At 40.4% G+C, this 20006-nt stretch overlaps 3 protein-coding genes across 4 annotated transcripts in view; all 3 read left to right on the forward strand.

Moving 5' to 3' along the window:
* The window catches only part of exd1 (exonuclease 3'-5' domain containing 1), a 32801-nt gene extending 25432 nt beyond the window's left edge, over positions 1 to 7369 (forward strand). For both annotated transcript variants that reach the window (XM_025057461.1, XM_025057467.1), the window contains exons 11-20: positions 1665 to 1919; positions 2242 to 2299; positions 2721 to 2984; positions 4200 to 4260; positions 4875 to 5005; positions 5133 to 5302; positions 5579 to 5798; positions 5886 to 6621; positions 6733 to 6841; positions 7245 to 7369. In XM_025057461.1, coding sequence (XP_024913229.1) covers positions 1665 to 1919; positions 2242 to 2299; positions 2721 to 2984; positions 4200 to 4260; positions 4875 to 5005; positions 5133 to 5302; positions 5579 to 5798; positions 5886 to 6621; positions 6733 to 6841; positions 7245 to 7250 — 2010 coding nt within the window. In that variant the 3' untranslated portion in view covers positions 7251 to 7369. The remainder of the gene's footprint in view (positions 1 to 1664; positions 1920 to 2241; positions 2300 to 2720; positions 2985 to 4199; positions 4261 to 4874; positions 5006 to 5132; positions 5303 to 5578; positions 5799 to 5885; positions 6622 to 6732; positions 6842 to 7244) is intronic.
* Positions 7370 to 9321: 1952 nt separating this feature from the next.
* On the forward strand, positions 9322 to 11616 carry LOC103399945 (glutathione-specific gamma-glutamylcyclotransferase 1). The gene is made up of 3 exons (XM_008338603.3): positions 9322 to 10173; positions 10323 to 10358; positions 11023 to 11616. Exons 1-3 carry the CDS (start codon positions 9997 to 9999, stop codon positions 11440 to 11442), a joined length of 633 nt encoding a protein of 210 aa, XP_008336825.1. The 5' UTR covers positions 9322 to 9996; the 3' UTR covers positions 11443 to 11616.
* Positions 11617 to 16215: 4599 nt separating this feature from the next.
* Positions 16216 to 20006, forward strand: part of LOC103399935 (rho-related GTP-binding protein RhoV-like) — a 9372-nt gene continuing 5581 nt past the window's right edge. Inside the window, exon 1 of the mRNA XM_008338592.3 lies at positions 16216 to 16265. The gene's annotated coding sequence lies outside the window, so the exon portion shown is untranslated. The remainder of the gene's footprint in view (positions 16266 to 20006) is intronic.

The following is a 20006-nucleotide window of genomic DNA, read 5'->3' on the forward strand; positions in this document are numbered from 1 at the left end:
TATAACAAGGCAGAAAGTTAATTTTATATATGTAAAATAAAATGTTATGCTTTGTTTTGTTGAAATATTGTCTGATGTGAGGATTTTTGTGCAGAAAATGCAATATTGTTTTTCGCACTTTTGGTATGAGCACCGCTATACGAACAAAGGTGCGATAACATTTGGTTTGCAAATATTTTAAATGTCTATGGTGCATAGTAACAGTCGTGTTGCTTTTAGACAATATAGAAAAATATTAATGATTAATTATTTTGTATGCAACTTAGAAATATATGAGAACCAGTGATATCAGCCAGCATTGACCTTTCATTTACGTTTACGTTAAATATCACTGTAAATGATGTCTAATGTATTTGGGGATAGAATTTCACGTTGCACCCCGTGACCCAGGGTTTCCTGTATTTTGAGCGAGTGATCAAAGATCTTTGCCCAGACCCAGTAGGAACGTAAATATATAAATATTTTAAACAATTTTAAAAGAATATATATATATATATATATGTGTGTGTGTGTGTGTGTGCCGTTTTGGTAAATCACGTGTGTATATTTATACTGTTTCTGAGGAGGGGGTGGTGAGGAGGGGGGTCCTCACTGCGTGACACAAAGTGTTAGCAGGTCAGGCTTTGTCAAAGAGCTGCGGCTTTATCTCCATCTAAAATAAACACCGGACAACAAGAGGGGGCGCTATAAAAAAAATTCAAATCGCTTAACTGTGGCACTGCAAGAGGGGGCGCTATAAAAAAAATTCAAACCGTTAAACTGTGGCACTGCACTTCCCCCTTATTGCCCCTTAATAATTTAAAGAGTTACAACAAATTAATATTTTGCGTTTTTTTGTTTGTTTTGCTTTGGTTTTTAAGAGTTACAACAAATTAATATTTTGCGGTTTTTTGTTTGTTTTGTTTTGGTTTTTGTTTTGGTTTTAATACAAATTTACCAATATATAAAAGCGACAGTTGGATCAGATTTAGAAAAAAAAAACAAAACACCAACGTCTCCAAAAGCTAATGAGTGTTGATGTAGAACCAGCAAAAAAAAAAAAAAAAAAAAAAAGGTGGAGAGACCGGTGGGTGGTGTCCACTGCTCCACCGTGTCAGTAATGACACTTGAGTACCGTATATAAACGGGGCGGGACGTCAGTCAGCCCTCACTGGGACTCACTGTGCGCTGATGCTGCGCGGCATAGTCGCATCACCACTGACAGCTCCAGCCTCGCATCAGCACAGACCAGAGCCTCACTGACCGGCACGATGGATGGACAACATAAAGACCGCAGAATGTCTCACTTGTGGATATTGACGTTACTGTTATTGATCTAACCTCAACCACTGGATAACTCTGGTCGATCCCATCTTCATCCCGTCATCTCTCTATCTCTCTCTATCTCTCTCTCTCTCTCTGGATACCGGACCGGAGCTTTTAAAGGATTATATTTATTTTGACCGTTTTTGTTTGCCATCACTCCGTCACAACTTGGATTTAGGAGCGTTTTGAGGTTTTTTCAAGGATACGCACATCAAACACTAAAGGATGGCCATTTGGTTCACCTCTGTCTACACAATAGTTGTACCGTTGATGTTCACTCAGGTAGTTTTTAACACAAGAAGGAAAAAAAAAAAGTTTGCTCGATTTTCTGTTTGTGCTCACGTGTTATATCCTCTCAGGTTCTGGGATCAGGTGTGTTCGAGCTCGATCTCCATCACTTTCAGAATTCTCAAGGTTTGCTGGCAAATGGACAGAGTTGCAGCATGGGCGGCTGCGGCACATTCTTCAGGGTTTGTTTGAAAAACTACCAAACCGTGGTGTCTCCCGGAGACTGCATTTTTGGCAGATCCGTTACACCTGTTCTGGGCAGCGGCTCCTTCAGCATCCAGCAGCAGGACGGCAGGCTGCGGCTGCCGCTGAACTTCACCTGGCCGGTAGGAGGACGCACGATACACGATTTACACCTTACACAGTGATGGAAATGTTTCTCAGAAAGTGGAAAAAAGTAAAGTTACTACAACAGGGAAGGAATCAAAATGTCTAAATTAAATGGCAATTAGTAATTACCGCCTTAACGATCACGATAGGGTTTTTAAAAAAAATCTATGTTAATTATAAGACGAAATAGTCGCCTGCTTAATTTCACTTCCACTCTTATTTTAATATGATATGAAAATGTAAACAAAGAATGATTAATCGACTAAACTACCTTCATGTATTTCTCTCTGACTTTTTCTTCCCATTATGTCTCCATAGGGTTCTTTCTCCTTAGTTATTGAAGCTTGGAATTCTCCCCCGGCGGACCAACCTGGAGGTGAGGAGTCGCATAATTTGTTTTCACCACTAGAGGGTGGTATTTCACACGTATATGCACGGCATAGTGCCGTCTATGACTATCACACGTTTTAATCTGCACAGTCCTCACTTAACGCATTAAAGACTCATACACGCATATGCCCCCCCCCCTCCACTCCCCCCCTCACCCCCTTTAAGCGCAGTGGATCCTTTTGTGTTTGCGGGGATGTCTCATGAGTCACAGGACAGTAATTGGAAGTCAAACACAATCGCACTTCCTTTGTTTTATTTTTGGCCCATGTCATGGGAAAGTGTGGAAACGAAACCCCGGCAGAGCTCACAGCCCGGTCGGACTTTACACCTGTCAGATTAACCGTATAAATCATGTCGTCAGCTCCATCTGAGGTGAAGCTCATCTGATGTTTCTGTTTCCTTCTCAGACACCACCAACCCCGATTTCTTGATTAGTTATTTTGCCATCCAAAGACAGTTGGGAATAGGGCGTGAGTGGTCCCAGGATGTGCAGAGCGGGACGCAGACGGAGCTCAGGTACTCATACCGCTTCATCTGCAATGACAATTACTACGGGGACACTTGTTCCAAAAAATGTGCTCCGAGAGACGACCATTTTGGCCACTACACCTGCAACCCTGAGGGGCAAATAGTCTGTCTGCCAGGATGGAAGGGAGAATACTGCCAAGAACGTAAGCAAGAGTAAAACTCCATATGGACATTTCATTTGTTTGTGATTAAAGGGTCACTCAAAGGTCTACAACAGGGGGTTTCACATTCTTCTGGACGGGACCCCCGACTGATTCAGAGATAAGCAGGGACCACCCACCACATATTTTTAAAGTTGCATCTAAAACATTTTTTTATGGTCTCAAGCAGGGACCACCCACCACATATTTTTTAGTTGCATCTTATGGTCTGTAATGTCATTGTACCACAAGGATACAACGAAACTGAGCCTCTGCTTTTAACCCATCACCAAGGGGAGCAGTAATGTATTGCTACTGTGTCAATTTGTCTTTTAATTTAACAAAAAAAATTAAATTTAAAATCTGCCAAATATACATACAAATATTTTTAATTTGTCTAATAAACCAAAATATTTTATGACCCATTGAATTCCCTCGATGGATCAGTTGGGGGTCGCGGACCCCGAGTTGAGCTCTTTACCTGATTCAAGTAAAGGAGGTTTAGAAATCATTCAACCAAAGTCAAATTAATTCAGTCATTAAGTCCATCAAAGCGACCAAATCCGTGTAAGAACATTAAATAGTGGCGATATTTTGTAAATAAATCGTCTCGGCGTCACGTGTTACGTTTCCTTCGAGGCTGAAGAACCTGTTTAACTGAACTCAGGTGTTAATGACACTGTAGGCTATGAACTGCTAATGATGAAATCTGAGGACACACACACACACACACACACTCTCTCTATGTAAATTTGGCGCACTCTGACGGTGGGCGCGGGCCGGCGCTAATCCAGGGCGGTGCTCGGCCAGGAGCACACGCCGGGTTAATCGCGGCATTATCGGCCGCCACGCGCCGCTAAAATTGCGGTCTTCCATTGTTGAGGCGGTTCAGGGCAGCAGCTGCAGCCATGGCCGCGACCAGCCCCGACCCATAACAATAGGGCAGCTGTCCCGCTTTTCTAAGGACAGGCATCTGCTGCGGCTAACCAGCAATTTAACAACCAGGCGGCGACGTTCGTCCACAGATATGGTCAGGAAACAGAAGCGGGGGGCGGGAGGGGGGGTTAATAAGTAATAATAGGTAAAAGTAAAAATAAATTAAAAAATCCTTCATCTTAATTATTTATCTATCTGTTATTGGTTATTTATAGATTCATTCACTTTAAGTTTAAATTCATTAAATAATCCGTCCATTTATTTCTCTCCCTCTTTCTGCAGCGGTCTGCCTTGAAGGCTGCAATGAAAGGAATGGAAACTGCTCGTTACCAGGAGAGTGCAGGTGAGCTTTCAGATTTGGAGACCTGGATGGGGGAAAAAAAAGAAATTTGTAAAAAAAATAATTAAATAATAATATTAATAATTACAAATATGGGGATTTAAAAAAATGTATTAAGTCCAAAATTTGAGTATGCTTTTAGGATATGACATTTGGTTTATTATGTTGTGTATTTTTTACTTAGCTTTTTGCACATCTGGTCAATGACGATGTTTTGTTTGTTTCTGGTGTTGTTCAATTCAATGTTTAAAAAAATGGATAATGTTAATTAATTCCATAACAGATTAATTACACAACAAATTATTTAATTACACAACAAATACATGTCATAAAATACCATTTTGTAAATGATGTGTTTATCAGTGTGCAGTCACGTCAGCGCCAGTTGCCCGTTTAACGTTGCGTGTGACCGCCGCTTCCCGTAACAATGACCGCGTTATAAATGATTCACTACCAAACCTACGCCATTGTGAGTGAGGAAACAGTGTCTTAAATAAATCATTTCATGACATCACTTCACTCTGTCTGTAGGAAGCAGATCAGGAGTGTTAATCTGTGTGTGTGTGTGTGTGTGTCAGAGCCAGGAGTCATGTTCTGTTTTGTGTGTGTGAGAACAGGTGCAGGGAGGGCTGGCAGGGCCTCTTCTGTGATGTGTGTAAACTCCATCCGTCCTGTAAACACGGTACCTGTAAAGAGCCTTGGCAGTGCACCTGCAGAGAAGGCTGGGGAGGGATTTTTTGCGACCAAGGTGTGTATATTTCATTCACTTTTTGCCCCGAAGGCTAAAAAAAAAAAAGGCAAAACAAGTGCACGGTGTGAAGTGTTAGCAGTGTAACTAACAGCCTGGCGCCTCGCTCTGTGCCCCATGTTTACAGATCTGAACTTCTGCACACATCACAAACCCTGTGCCAACGGGGCCACGTGCATGAACACAGGTCAGGGCAGCTACACCTGCACCTGCCTGCCGGGTTTCACTGGTGTCAACTGTGACTTGGAGGTCAGGCAGTGTGACAGCCGGCCCTGTCACAACGGAGGCCGCTGCCTGGTGAGTCCGGAAGTCTCTCTCTCTCCTTTCCCACAACGCAGGCTTTCCTGTTTTTGTTTTTGACTTGGTCTATCTGCTGCTCCAGGAGGATGCTATTGATTGTCAAGTCAGTCGATGACCCAGTTCACAGGCCGCCGACTGTAAATAGAATCCAAACAGGGGATAATGGGTTTTGATGGGACAGACTTAAACAGGATATGATAAAAAAAAGAAAAAAATTAAATGCGACACGGAGCTTCATTGTGCTGAACTTTATTTCTGTGTGTGTCTCTGCAGGTTTCTGAGGACGGCTACGTGTGCGTCTGTCCACAGGGCTTTGAAGGGACACGCTGTGAAAACAAGATGCTGACGTGTGCGGACACGCCCTGCTTCCACGGAGGCAAATGCAAAGAAAGGGGGGATGGGAAAAGTTACGTCTGCGAGTGTCCAGCAGGATACACTGGACACAACTGTGAGAGGAAGGTGAATAAATGCACCTCCCTGCAGTGTGTAAATGGTATTGCATCCTCTCTTTTTTTTACAAATAAAAATATATTATTCCTCTTTCTTGAGATTGTCCCTCACACGCTGTTGTCTTTGACAGGGGGACACTGCGTGGTCCAGGGTAACCTCCGACTGTGCAGCTGTCGATCGGGCTTCGCAGGACTGCGCTGCGAGATCAACATCAACGAATGTTCCAGTAACCCCTGTGCAAACGGTTCCACGTGTGTCGACCGCATCAATGACTACACCTGTGTCTGCCCCCCCGGCTACACGGGTCGCCACTGCGACAGGCTAAAAGACGGCTGCGCCTTTCGACCCTGCCAGAATGGGGGCACCTGCGTTATCGGAGCCAAAGGCCGGCCCGCCTGCATCTGCCCCGACGGTTACACCGGAGCCCGGTGCCAGTCTGGCGACGTGCCTTTAGCCGTGACGCCCGGTCCCAACGTGGGCTGGGAGTCTGGGGACCAGCTGGTGGCCATCAGCCTGGGTGCAGGTCTGGTGGCTGTCCTGGTGCTGCTGTGCATGGTGGTGGTTGTGATACGTCACGTCAGGAAACAGAGAGCGAAGGAGCAGGACTCAGAGACCATGAACAACCTCTCCAAGCTCGACTACCAGAAGGAGAACCTCATATCCACCCTGGAGCTGAAGAACACCAATAAAAAGATAGACTTGGAGGTGGACTGTCCCAAGGAGAAGTTAAATCACAAACACATCAACGACTACCACCTGGACTACAAAAGCTCCGTGGGGTACAGGGACGAAATGTGCCTTCTGGACAAAGATGAAAACTGTGAAAAGATGACAGAAGACAAACAGCATTTAAGTAGAAAGTACAGGTGAGAAGACGGCAGAGAAGGAGCCGTTTATGATTCAGAACAGTTTGACTTTGAAATATTTTAAATTGTGTTCAGTTACTGACATTAACGTTAAATCTGTCTTGTTTGCAGAGAAAGGCCAGAGTGTAGGATATCAACGATATGTTCATCTAGAGATTCAATGTATCAGTCCGTCTTTGTAATAGCAGAGGAGAAGAACGAATGCATCATCGCAACGGAGGTAAGTCCTTACTGTTTACGTATGACGATTAGGGGTGTGAGAAAATATCGATACAATGAAATATCGCAATGTTAGTTTCACGATATATTGATATTCTACAGCACTGTATACATTTTTTTTTACACATTTAACACGCAGTAACCTGGTGTTAAGCTAGAACAGATTCTTGCCAATATACACCCCTAGTGTCAATGTGTTGACTTTTAGAGTGTGTTATTGAGTTTATTACATTTTATGAGAAGTTTTAAAATAAATTCCATTGCTCATTTGTTTTTAGGAAACATTAGTAGTTATATAAATAAACTGTCTTATATAAATGGAATTCTTAAAATTGTTTTTAAAAAATTATTTTATTTCTTCTTTTAATCGATAATCAATTTAATTCCTGCTTCTTCTCTTTCAGGTATAACACATGGATTAGAGTTATTGTTAATGTTGGACTTCCTCTGGACTGTTTACACGTGTAAAGAGACTGGGATTTATTTAAATGAAAGTTGCTGCTTTTGAAAAAAAAAAACACAAAAAACTTGATAACTAGATGGAGCTAGTGCGCTCATCGATTGCAATAGTACTGAAGCTACAAAACTCTGTGAATGTAAAGACTGAAAAAAAAAAAATTACCCCTCACACCCTCATCTGCTCCATCCCAGGGCAACGGGCTGAGAAGTCACTGATTAGAAGAACGAGGACGATCCTCATGCAGTCTTTCAACATGTTTTTGCAGTAATCAGCGAGTCAGGTTACTGCACGAGGACGATCCTCATGCAGTCTTTCACCATGTTATTGCAGTAATCAGTAATCAGCGAGTCAGGTTACTGTCAACAACCCCGTGGAACGGTCCGGCATTTTTAATTTTTTCTCTGGCCTCAAAGCTGCGTTTTTAACACACAAATAAAAAAAAAAAACAGGAATAAAAATCCCTGGAAGAAGTCAAGACGACTACTGAAGATGCTTCACTTTAGAGGAATTGGTTACCAAGTATGTTGGACAAGTGTCTGTCCACGAGGCCAAAGGGACATAGCAAAAAAAAAACTCACTCATTTGTGACTGAAAACCAAGAGCCAACCTAATGTGTCCCACAACATTTTGCCCCAGGGCTGCAGAGGGGTTTGTAACTGTGCAAATCAAATCTTTATCATATTATAGAGAATGTATGAATCGAAAAGGCCTTATTTGATGTTTTGATTGAAAAAACATTGCACCCCGCCTTAGCCTTGATCTTTTTTGCACAGCATCATGGAGAAAAATCAAGAATCAAAAGATGCGATGACAGACCCTGCTGTCCTTTATGCAAGATTCCCTTTAAACTGAGACAAAGAAATGCAGAGTAACCAATCGTACCGAGGACGCCTTCAAAGGAAATGACCGAACCAATAATTTTATTTTATAAGATTAGTATTTCATGGGTAATTTATGAATATGAAGCACTGATCTTTTTTTTTCCTTCTATTTTTATAAGACTACTTTGTATATACTGTATATTTATATGTTGAGATTAGAAGTATGAACTGTACATCTGTTTTTAGGTTCTTGCCCCCAAAAGGTGAATTTATTTTTTAAGTGTTGTTGGTGTTTTGATTTTAATGTTATTATATTTTATGGTTTTATATCTAGATTAAAAAAACACACAATGGATACATATCTGGTACACTGCTTGTTTGTCGGACTTTGGTGGTCGAGTGTACCTGAGCTCGGATAGCGGCTGAATTGTTGTATTGACTGGTGCAGTCGGTGGCTTCACCGCGTGTCGTATTTGACCCGGTAGTGGTTCTATTGATTTCGTGTCCTGTTCAATGTCCATGACATCTGTGTCGGTGTGATGTGATCAGTGTGCTAGCAATCATTCAGTGGACAGTATTGTAATTGGCAGTACTGTGAAGGAATCACACAAATCAAAATAGTCATTAAAAAAAATCTGTATGAAAATAAAAGAAAAAATCCATCTGATTTTTCTGCTTAAAATTCCTCTGTAGAATGCTTCTGTACTTTTTGGTATGTTATCTAGGTAGATTTTAATCAATTGAGATTAGATATAATATAGGCAGAGGGAGGATCTATTTTTGACTACCACATGGGGGCAGTAAGCCTGGTGTACCAGGTACAGTTGGTACTGTGTTCAGGGGGCACTGCGTACAGTAGAACACGCAGCTAATGAGCTTATGAGAGCACAGATATAACTGTCCCTGCTATTTAGAGCTAATGTCATTACCTGCTCCAGTGTCACGGAATGTCTTTCAACGATGACAATACGTATTAAATTGTACCTTTGGCCAATTAAGAGTGTATACAGTAATTAACTCATCTCTGTATATTTTTTGTAGGAGGAAACCAAAGTACCTAAAAAAACACTGCCACGAAAAAAAAAACACTAAGGGCATCAGGCCAGAGAAGAAGAAAAGAGAGTACGAGAGAAAGATCAAGAAAGAAGGGAGGATGGTAAGACAGAAATGAAAGAGTATAAAAGTTGAAAATATAGGATGGTAAGACAGAAATGAAAGAGTAAAAAAGTTGAAAATATAATGAAAGAAAGAGGCAGAAAGACTGTGAATACGTAGGAATGAAGAAAAAGGAGCGATAAAAAAGTAAAAGAGTAAAATACACGACAAAAGAATCAGAAAATAAAGAAAAAAGTAATAAACAAGTGAGACGTTTCTCCTTCAGGAACTGGTTGCATCTAGTTTCAGCCGTGAAACTAAGTAGATCCTGATTGGCCAATGCTTTGCCAGAGCCCGCCTTTTGTGTCACGCGATTGGTCCAGCCTGTGAAGCGGTGATGCGCTTTAAAAACAAATACACGTGTTTTCTTTCTTACTTCGTGACTGGACACATAAAATAAAGTATGTTTGCGGTGTCGATACGGTAGAGGTAACGTCGATACATCACTGAAGCTGCTGTGGAACCGTCAGAACGAAACGAACACAGATTCCATCAGTGCGACACCAGACTGAGACGACAGTGACTACATGAACAAGTGACGTGACTTTTTTTTTTCAACGTCTTTAAAACAGGTATCGAAAAGGCGTGTTAGTAAAATTACAAACAAGTACCGCCTTTAGCGTCGTTAGTCACCGGTTGTTGTGGGAAATGAAGATCGTATAAAAAGCAGCGGGAATCCCGTCTGATCAGAGTCTTCTCAGCCGCATCACGTGGACCAGGATGAAGGGGAATCCTCAGGACATCATTGCGGAGAAGAGCAGTCTGTGGATCTTCGGCTACGGATCCTTGGTGTGGAAGCCTGGCTTCGCTTATACAAGGAGCAAAATAGGCTTCATCAAAGGCTACAAGAGACGCTTCTGGCACGGGGATGACTTCTACAGAGGGACCAGAGAGGAGGTAAGGCTTCACTTCATCACCTTTTATCGCCTTGTTTTTATTATTTATATATATATATATATACACATTTATTTTTTGCTTTTAATTTTCCAGTGTACTGTACAACAACATGAACAGTAACACTTTGTTTTGTTTTTGTTTTTCTGCAGCCAGCCAGAGTGGTGACACTGGTGGAGGATCAGGAAGTGAGTCTGTTGTCATCTTAACCAGGCTGTTATTAAACTTTTCACCTTATGTACACTTTTAACATTACCATAACATTAGGTTAGGCTTAACTTCACTGGTGAATCTGTGAAGAAGTGTAATCTCCCCATCGCTTTTTTCAACTTTATTGTCCGACACGATACAGAATGTTTATTTGAAGTTTCAGGAATTTCCCAAAATATTAATAATATAATGAAAATTTTAAATTGATGGGTCTCAGGATGTATATTAGATCTGATTAATCACAGGGGGGGCAGGGAAATAATCGAAATTAATCGTGAGAACTGGTGATTAATCGACAATCCTAAATCAGTGCACTGCTGGAACAGAAAGACTAGATCACATCAGGTAAAAGTGTGTGTTTGACACAAAGCTTAACCCCAAATTTAGCTTCATAGAGTTCATTTCAGTCGTGACTGTGTCTCCTGACGATGGCATATAGAACATGGAAATGAAAACTTCCATGATAATAATTATCAGTCGACCGCAAACCAAGTGGCAATTATACCAGTTGTGCGACATTCTGTAAAAAAAATGTATTCAGATTCAGTTCACGCATTCTTGAACGCAAAGTGGTAAATTAATCAATCACAGAAATGAAGTGACTAACTCTGCTAACTCTGGCTGTTTTTTTCTTCTCTGCAGGCATGCACATGGGGCGTAGCCTATAAGGTCGAGAAGTCCCAGATTGAACAGTCCCTTCAGTACCTGAATATGAGAGAGGTTGTGTTGGGAGGCTACATAACAGAGATGGTAGAGTTTATCCCAAAGGAGGAGGACCAGGGTCCACATCTGGCCCTCGTCTACATTGCTACGTCTAGCAACCCCATCTACCTCGGCCCCGCCTCGGAGGCAGACATTGCCGAACAGATTGCGGCCTGCAGTGGCAAAGCGGGCCCTAACATTGAATACCTGCTCCGCCTGGCAGAGTTCATGAGGCTGTCCTGCCCCCAGGTGGAGGACCAGCACCTGTTTACCATCGAAGCAGCACTTTTGAACATTTTTAGTAAAAGTGAAGGGATTCAGTCCCTTGAACACAGCACTGTGGTGCCAATGTATGCCTAAAAGTCCAACTCAGGAGCTGATGTCTTTTTTTACCATTTAGACCCACGACACATGTTGTGGCACGGGGTACTTTTCTGGGACTGTTTTTCACTCAACACCTTTTCCTTGTATCTCTTGTTACACGGTGCTCTTAGTTTGACCTTTTTTGACGGTGAAGAGATTCTGCCCCCCCGGCTGCAACGGTGCTCTTAGTTTGACCTTTTTTGACAGTGAAGAGATTCTGCCCGGCTGCATTCTGAACATTGTGCTACTTTTCTCAATTCAATTCTCACTTCTTAGAAGTTTCATTTCTTAAACCTTTTTTTAAATATATGTATATATATATACCTTGGACATGTCTTTTAAATTTATGATAATAAAAACAAACTACAAGAATTGATTTTTTAATATTTTAATATCTAAAGATACCTAGAGCCTTAGAAGCCTTACAAGTCCATGTTATTAATATATAAACACAAAAAGATGACTAATGACTGTGAATACTATCTGCAGGCTCAGCAGTAAAGGACCACGTGTCACGTTTTACTGCCGGCTCTGTGTCTACAGAGGCTTGAGTTGGAACGCAAATAAGGGGTTTCATTCCCTGTGTGTGCTGTGGTCACGTGGCTTTAACATACAGTACACATACCAGACTTGTAAGGGGGGCTGGGGTCTGTCCATGTGTACAGGAGCACACATGGACAGACTTCTGTGGATCAGTGTTCTTAGAAATCAGCAGAAAACTGGGCCAAAGGTTCCAGCGGTGGATTCAGCAGAGTCAGGGAAAGAAAAAAGATTAGGAGCCAAACTTTGACGCCGTGTTCTTTGAACAAACATGTAAAGGTGTGACCTAACCTGTGATATAACTACAGTCCACGGAATTGTGTGTGTTTTCTGGCCACGACTGGAATATCTGAGTTATGAAGAAACAGTGATGATGACACACGTTCAGAGATGTTCGGTTGTTGTGACGAACAGAAGGAAGGAATGAGTGAGTGAATCAACTTCACAGTTGTTTATGAAACGCCTGTCATCACATCCTGGTAACATGTAAGAACATAACCAGGGCTGGTACAGTTGGTTGCAGAACCAACAGATACCTGGTATCTGGTGACTCATGGAACAGTGGTTTAATTGCTCAATTTACAGCACGTACAGTAGCTCACCTCAAGAGTGATATAGTAAATATTTTTCTTCCCTGTGACTTAGACTGAAACTAGACTGTCTTTTTTTCTTAGCAAATAAGACAACTACTGGCTTGACAAAACTCACAGGGCTATCATAGGTTAAAAATATTAATTTGTCACACAGTAGTTTTAGATTGATTGCAATTAATCTCGATTAATCGTGATTATTCAAATCAGAATCAATCATGTAATCATAAAATTAATAAAAAATGTAAATACATTTTAAAGCATGTGTATTTTAAAAAAAAACTACTTAAGACTAGTATTTATTTAAAATATCCTGATAAAAACATGATGAAAATTAGCTAAGAATAAATGGTTGATGCAGAACACAGAACACAGAAGCCATAAAAATAAAAAAAAGAGACAGTGAAGCAACCTTAAAAACAAACACATGCGGGAGACGCATTCAGTTACACAAGTATATATATATATATATATATCTATATAGATATAGATATATATAGATATTTAGTCAAATAAATAGTTAAAACTCAACCTAAACAAAAATTGAAAAAAGCTAATCAAAGCTTTATATCCAAATTGTCCAAATGTAAATTCAACCTTTTTCTAAATACTAAACAACATTCTAAACATCACATTTGATTTGATGGCCTCACAGATGACCCAACACGAAACCCAACTGACTGACTAAGCAGATGTCAGCCCACGGAAACAGAATCCAGGAACTCTGTTCAGATTATGATGAATCCCAGAGAAACCCCATAATAAAAACATTATATTGACCGAAAACACATTTGAAAGAAAAGAAGGTGGTCCGTGTGCACTTTGACCCCCTGACTCAGTATCATTACCTCAGAGAGGTCCTTCAGTCTGCAGCAGAGAGTGTCACTCATTATCCTTTCACAGATTATCAGGAACATACACAACAAAGCTGGGATCAGAGGCCGCGTTCTCACCATGTCAGTTTGACCCTCCGCTGCCCTGTGTACTGGTCAGCCACTCCAAAAACATTATTTGTACTAGTACATGTCAGGGCTTCCACCTGCATGCTAATGTGAACGCAGCCTGAACCCTGACCCTTGATCTTGGTTGGACCAGAGAAAGGCTGAAGGTCACTCTGGGAGTGTGTTAAAGACAAAGTGATTCGTATCGTATCGACTCGTATTGACTGCTAAGCTCCATCCAGTGAGGGTCACCTGACCTCTTCCTCTGGACTCCTGCCAGTGGCCACAAGTGCAGCACGGTCACGGAGGCCACTTAACCAGAAGAGGAAGACGATCCATTTGTGACGCACAGACATTGGCTAAGGACTTGGCAGCGAAGCTCGTGTCTTCTCTCAAATTATTCATTAGTCATTAATGGACGTATTGATGGTTTTGATGTTAAATCAAAAACAACAAACCTGGCGTCTGGCTCTGTCGCCTGTTGCTGCTCATCTGACGTAGACGAGAACGCGTGCAGTGGAGAGCCATCCATCATCGTACAATCATGGGTTCTGTCCTTTAATCAACGCATCATTGCAGGGGTTGATGTGAAAACTGTTTTGTTCTCATCCAAACAGAAACGTGACTCATGTCCAGTGGGTTTTTGTTAATTCAATTAGACCAAAGCAGGACGAGGGACTGGAGAAGGACCAGAGACTGAAGCAGGACAGGGGACGGCATGTTTCATCCCAGAGGATTGTCACTTTGGCTGCTCTTCATTTTATTTCCCAAATCTCATTAACACTTAAACCACCACAGCTGCCCAGGTCTGACTGTGACTCTGTTTTAAAATTAGTTTCAGATATGTTTTGGATGACATTAAAAGGCCCAAAGTTTAACTGTTTGTGTTATAGTACTGTGCTGTGAGAGATCATGAGGCGTAACCACAGAAAATTATCTAATTGCAATACAATGGTCTTAAAACTATTATATATTTACAGACTTGCTCCCATTTTCCAGAAATCTGACGAAGGAGAAAGTCTCAGAGCTGTTGAAGTTCTTCACATGTGTCTTTCTTCAATTCCTGCAAGAATATCAGCGTTGTGTTCAACTAAACAGACCCAGGTTTCACATTGAGTCTATACATTGTGAGAAAACTGAAACTAGATGATTATATTTGAAGTAGATATGAATATTTTTGATCTGGCTTAAAAGAGGTTGGAGAACGATGTTTCATATATTATATATTTCCTTTTCTATTTCAGATTGTCAATTTGCGAGGGAGTGTTTGGCCATTTATATTGTTGAGGACCACGGCTTCACCAACTCCAGACACATTCTGCAGTCACCTTCAAGACACAGGGAAATGTTTTTTGGCATATTTTGGAAATATTTAATAGTATTTTGATAATCATGACAACTGACAATTGTGATTAATTCATGTTGTTCTGCTTTGCTCAGCAGATCAGCGCTGACAGGACAAGAATCCATTGTTGTCTATTTTGTGGCGTCTCCAGGGTGTTGGCTCGGTGTGATAAGTTTGAGGACCAAAAATAAACACATTGTCAGACAGTAATAATAAAGAACGAGTGCAAGGAGTGGTAAGGTGCATTTAATCCTGCATTACGTGTGGGAACTACAGTTCCACATGTTTGGTGGTAACATGTGGAACTACATTCCACAAAACACGCCAGAGCTACTTTAGGAAACAGCAACTTCAGCTTCGTTGTTGAGATAGATAGATAGATAGATAGATAGATAGATAGATAGATAGATAGATAGATAGATAGATAGATAGATAGATAGATAGATAGATAGATTGATGGGTTAGTGGTGGGATAGTAGTAGTAAATAGTTAATTCATATTAGTAGTGGTTAGATGTAGTAGCAGTGGTAGTAGTGGTAGGTTAATAGATGATTATTGTTGTTGATTGTTGATATTTGTTATACATACTGTATATATACACATATACAGCATACACACACATGCATGGTTCAGGGCACAACTTACTTTCTGTATGTCAGTTAATAATAGCACAGACCCACAGAGTTTACTGGGTGCAGAGAAAACAGATATTTGTTTTGGTAATAACAACCCCCCCATCCACAACCCCCAGCACACTGAGTGATCAGGACACTGTCAACAACATCTATAACCTTTACATCAGCCTGGGTCAAAAATAAATGGATTTCACAACAGTTTCACTCTGAGAGCCACACCAGTTAAAACAGCTGTTGATTCTGGATGGTAAAAGTTTTGGGGATCACTGGTGCGTCCTTTAAAACGCTGAAATGACGAGGGCTGGTGTTGCTACATGTGTAACCTGATTGGTCTAAACCGTATTTGCCAAAAGATATGCTAAGCGCTAAATGAGCTAAAGTCACATGGGAGTCATGTCCATGAAATAAGAATGTCAAGTGTGCCTAAGACCCCAACAGCACATTGAAATGACAAGGAGCATTTACTGGCATCTAGTGGTGAGATAGCCTATTGCAACGCCAAGACAAGCTATAATATAACTTAATTTCTAGTTACAGTCATATAGTTTTTCACCGGATGGCGATTTGTCCGCTACAGGTTCTTTTACTGTAGCGGACAAATAGATGTCGTAGACGTTTTTTCCGTGGTTTACGTAATTCAAGGTATGACATGCGTCACCGGACAAATAGATGTCGTAGACGTTTTTCCGTGGTTTACGTCATTCAAGGTATGACATGCGTATGTGTTGATTGGCTGTAAAAACCCGCATTGGAGGATGAGTGAAGTGCGGTATGTATGACTACGAGCTGTTGTACTAATTAACTTGTCCCTGTAAAGAAGGGGTCGAATTATTGTACATTAAGGGGTTTGGGGGAGTTATTGATTGTACTCGGTACAGAAGGTAAAACATTAAAACACGCAGGACAACTTGCCTCTGTTTGTTAGCATAGTTAGCATCGTTAGCTCGAAGCGAAAAAAGAGCAACTAACTCGCAAATTTAGCATACGTTTTGTATTCTTAAGAATTTTTGTTTTTCGAATATAATCCTAAAAATATAGTACAATTATGATATTTATTATAAATATGAAAACTCAAAGCTGCGGTGGGAGCAGGGTCCACTGAGAACAGTCTGCTTTGACGTTAGTGACAAATACAAACGGAATAAAAACGAATACAATAAACAGACAGAGGTTTCATTTTTTCATTTTTAGGTATTTAGGTATTTCATTTTTAGGGATTAATTCATCACAATAAACAGACAGAGGTTTCATTTTTAGGTATTTAGGTATTTAATTGTTAGGGATTAATTCATTGTGATTAGTCATGAATAATCCACTGCTACCCTGAGATTAACCAGATTAAATTTTTAATTGTTTAACGCCTGAATTAATATTGATGCACTAACGTAAATCTTTTATGTTACCTTTAATTTCGAATGATTGATTTCACTCTTCACAGCAGGTTAATAGTTAACTCTGTCTCCTCACTTTGCATCATTGTGGTCTAACAATAATCTAAACATTAATCTGCAAACACAACTGTCAGTTTGGTTTAATCCACATCATTACACCGGTGTTCTGGTGTTTGACATGCTATTAACCTCTGTGCGGTCCTTTGCATTTTTGTACACACCGTTTGTCTTGTTCCAGAATATGAGTATTAATGAATATGAGGAAATGTTGGCACAAGTTGTGCAGTACAGGAACAAGAACACACACACAGACAGACACAAAGACATGTTGGTGTTGGTCTAGGTGACACCTAGACCCAAAGGACTTTACAAGGGTTAAAGATTAACATAACTTTGAGTTGTCTGTTGACAATGGCATTTTGTAAAAGATTCCTCACATAGTAAGTTGACAGCAACACACCCACAGATGAAAAAGTTGCCTCACCTTCTGAATAACTAAAGAATAGATAAAAATATTTGTTTATTGTTGATTAACAAACTGAACTCTATTGGTTTTATTTTCATATTTAAACCAAACAAATCCCTTTTGTGCCAAATGCTGAGGTTCATTTGGTGAACTTGCATTTAAACGGCACGAGAACCACCAAATGGAACACTATTAACTTAAAAAAACCCTCAGTGCAGGTGACAGTGTTTTATGGTAAATACCTGAGCTCACACCAGTTTGAATGTTCACATTAGAACAACAGAGTCCTGTGATTTATGGACGTGTGCTGGTTGTTGTTACCCTGCTGACGTCTAACTGTAAAGATGGCCCTGACATTCTGACTCAGAGCTCTCAGGTACTCTGACTCTGCTCCTTGGCCTGATTCAAAAGGCCCTGGGGGTTTCCTGCGATTTTTCTCTGGAGTGTTTCTTTCTCAGAGAACAGGAAAGGGAGCTCTGTTTCCCACACACTCGCACAGTCACTTAAATTATCAACAATATGTATTTCGATTTTATTTTTACTCACTAAAGACTTCAAAATGTTAATCAACATAAACAAATCCAAACACAACGTCTGTATCATTGTCGACAATGAGCAAATGTTTCCAATCGTGTGTAATGGCAAGTAATGACGCGCCGGGTTTGTATGAAGATTGTTGGGCCTGTGAAAAGATCAGGTTCTCATGTTAATCAGCCAATTGCGACAGAGTTTCCTGTTTAAATAGATTCTAATCAGGCTTTGAAAAAAAAGGCTGCTCTTATGTGTGGATTGAAGTGGAGCCAGTTGAAACTAAAACGAGAAGAAGGAAAAATATGAATTCATCAAAGGCCAAAAGGGAGAGACCCCTGCTGATACTCTTATCAGTTTTATGTAATACAACAGATAAAACGTTCAGCTGTTGAGTCAGTTGTTTGTGTTTTTAAAGCACAGTGCTGTCATGGAGCACTGACACCAAGAAGAAACACCATTTTTGGTTTAATGTTGGCTGTTATCTTAGTTGTACAAGTACAAGCGTGCTTGGTATGTCAACGAATGGTCAAAGGTTTGGAGCATTCAACATGCTCAAAATATCATTATAAGTGCTAAGCTAAACAAACTGGTTCTTCAGGAAGCTCTGTTTAACATTCCATTTATTTGAAATATGTATTTAAATATCATTTAAATTACTTGTTGGACCTGTTGAAATATGGCTTATTTTTAAATGTTCCTTCTAATTAAATGACTAATTTAAATATTCTTGATGGTTTCTCATTCTGTTGCATTGCACTTGTAAGGATATTTTGAGCATGTTAGGAAGCAAAGGGTATCAAAACTGTGCTCAAAATTGACTTATTACTTATTACTGTCAAATATTTATTTAATATTTATAGAAATCAAACCTGTTACATTTAATAAAATAAAATCAACAAATTTAGAGTTCAGCAGCTCCATGTTACCTCCGCTTAAAGAAATCAAACCTGTTACATTTAATAAACATAGAATTATTAAATAAAATCAACAAAATTTAGAGTTCGCTTAGTGAAAGCAATTTAAACACAGTTTAATTTTATCTTCGAAACACAAGGTCACAAAAATATGTGAAATGGTTCCAAATGTCTTAAAGCAAAAGAAAATCTGTGGTGAAAGACTAATATTTGGTTGATTTGGTCCAAGCACTAGCTGCTCTTTACGTACCATATATGTGTTTGTTCCACGAGAACAGCCCGCCCCCTGCGATGCTCTCTGGAGGTTACAGGGAGATTAGTGCTGTTCCTGAACCCCTGCCAGGGTTTAATGGAGCAGTAACTGAAGTGACAGGGAAGCTCGCAGGCCGACAAAGACCCCAAACACTCAGGCTTTACTTAAAAAGTGGGACAGACTGATTTAGCCTAAGCTGGTTCACATCCAAATCACACAATACTGGTTATGAAATTAATTCAGATTATTGCAAATGCTCTGATTCAACACAAAAATTGTTTTTGCAGGGATGTGTATCCTGATTCACACGTATGTATTGTATGTATTCACTGCTGTAATTTATGATTTCCTGCAGTAACTGCTGGCTGCAAGTCAAGAATGTGAACAACAGTGGTTGGATGTAGGATTGAACAGAGGTTTGAATGAAGGGCTTGACTTGTGACCAATAGGTGCTTGAATTCAGGATGACCTGGGAAAGGAGTTGTATTCTGTTACTGATACAATAGAAATGTTTACTTTAAAAAAAAGACATTTGTTACTACTGATCATTTGACAGGATTGCAAACTGTGCATTTAGTGCCCTTATATCACCCATTGCTCTGAAATCACCTAGTGCCCCGAAATCATCTGGTGTTCCGAAATAATCTAGTTCTCATCTATAATCTATCGTTCGGAAAACCTGGGTGACAAACAGTTACAAAGGAAAAAAAGCAGTTCAAATTGCGGCAAATGAATGTCGTGCCTCACTGTGATCACAAAGACTCCACTTTAATGTTGAGTTACAGTGAATTCACAAAGGTCACAACCTTTGACATGAAGTGAATTTGCCATCAAGGATTATAACAAATCCACTAATTCTACCACAATAAGAGCCTGGCTGTGACACCCAGTCATCAAGGAGGACCTGGAAGTAAGACCATAAGAGACTATCATGTGGGGGTCTCAGTGTAGGGGT

This window comes from Cynoglossus semilaevis, chromosome 1, assembly GCF_000523025.1.
Source record: "Cynoglossus semilaevis isolate Cse_v1.0 chromosome 1, Cse_v1.0, whole genome shotgun sequence".
NCBI lineage: Eukaryota > Metazoa > Chordata > Actinopteri > Pleuronectiformes > Cynoglossidae > Cynoglossus > Cynoglossus semilaevis.

Bases quoted from the DNA above. Each gene is read 5' to 3' on its own strand.
- LOC103399945 (XM_008338603.3), top strand. From the start codon at position 9,997: ATGAAGGGGAATCCTCAGGACATCATTGCGGAGAAGAGCAGTCTGTGG. The intron at 10,174-10,322 runs GTAAGGCTTCAC...GTTTTTCTGCAG, and splicing joins ACAGAGGGACCAGAGAGGAG to CCAGCCAGAGTGGTGACACT. The intron at 10,359-11,022 runs GTGAGTCTGTTG...TCTTCTCTGCAG, and splicing joins CACTGGTGGAGGATCAGGAA to GCATGCACATGGGGCGTAGC.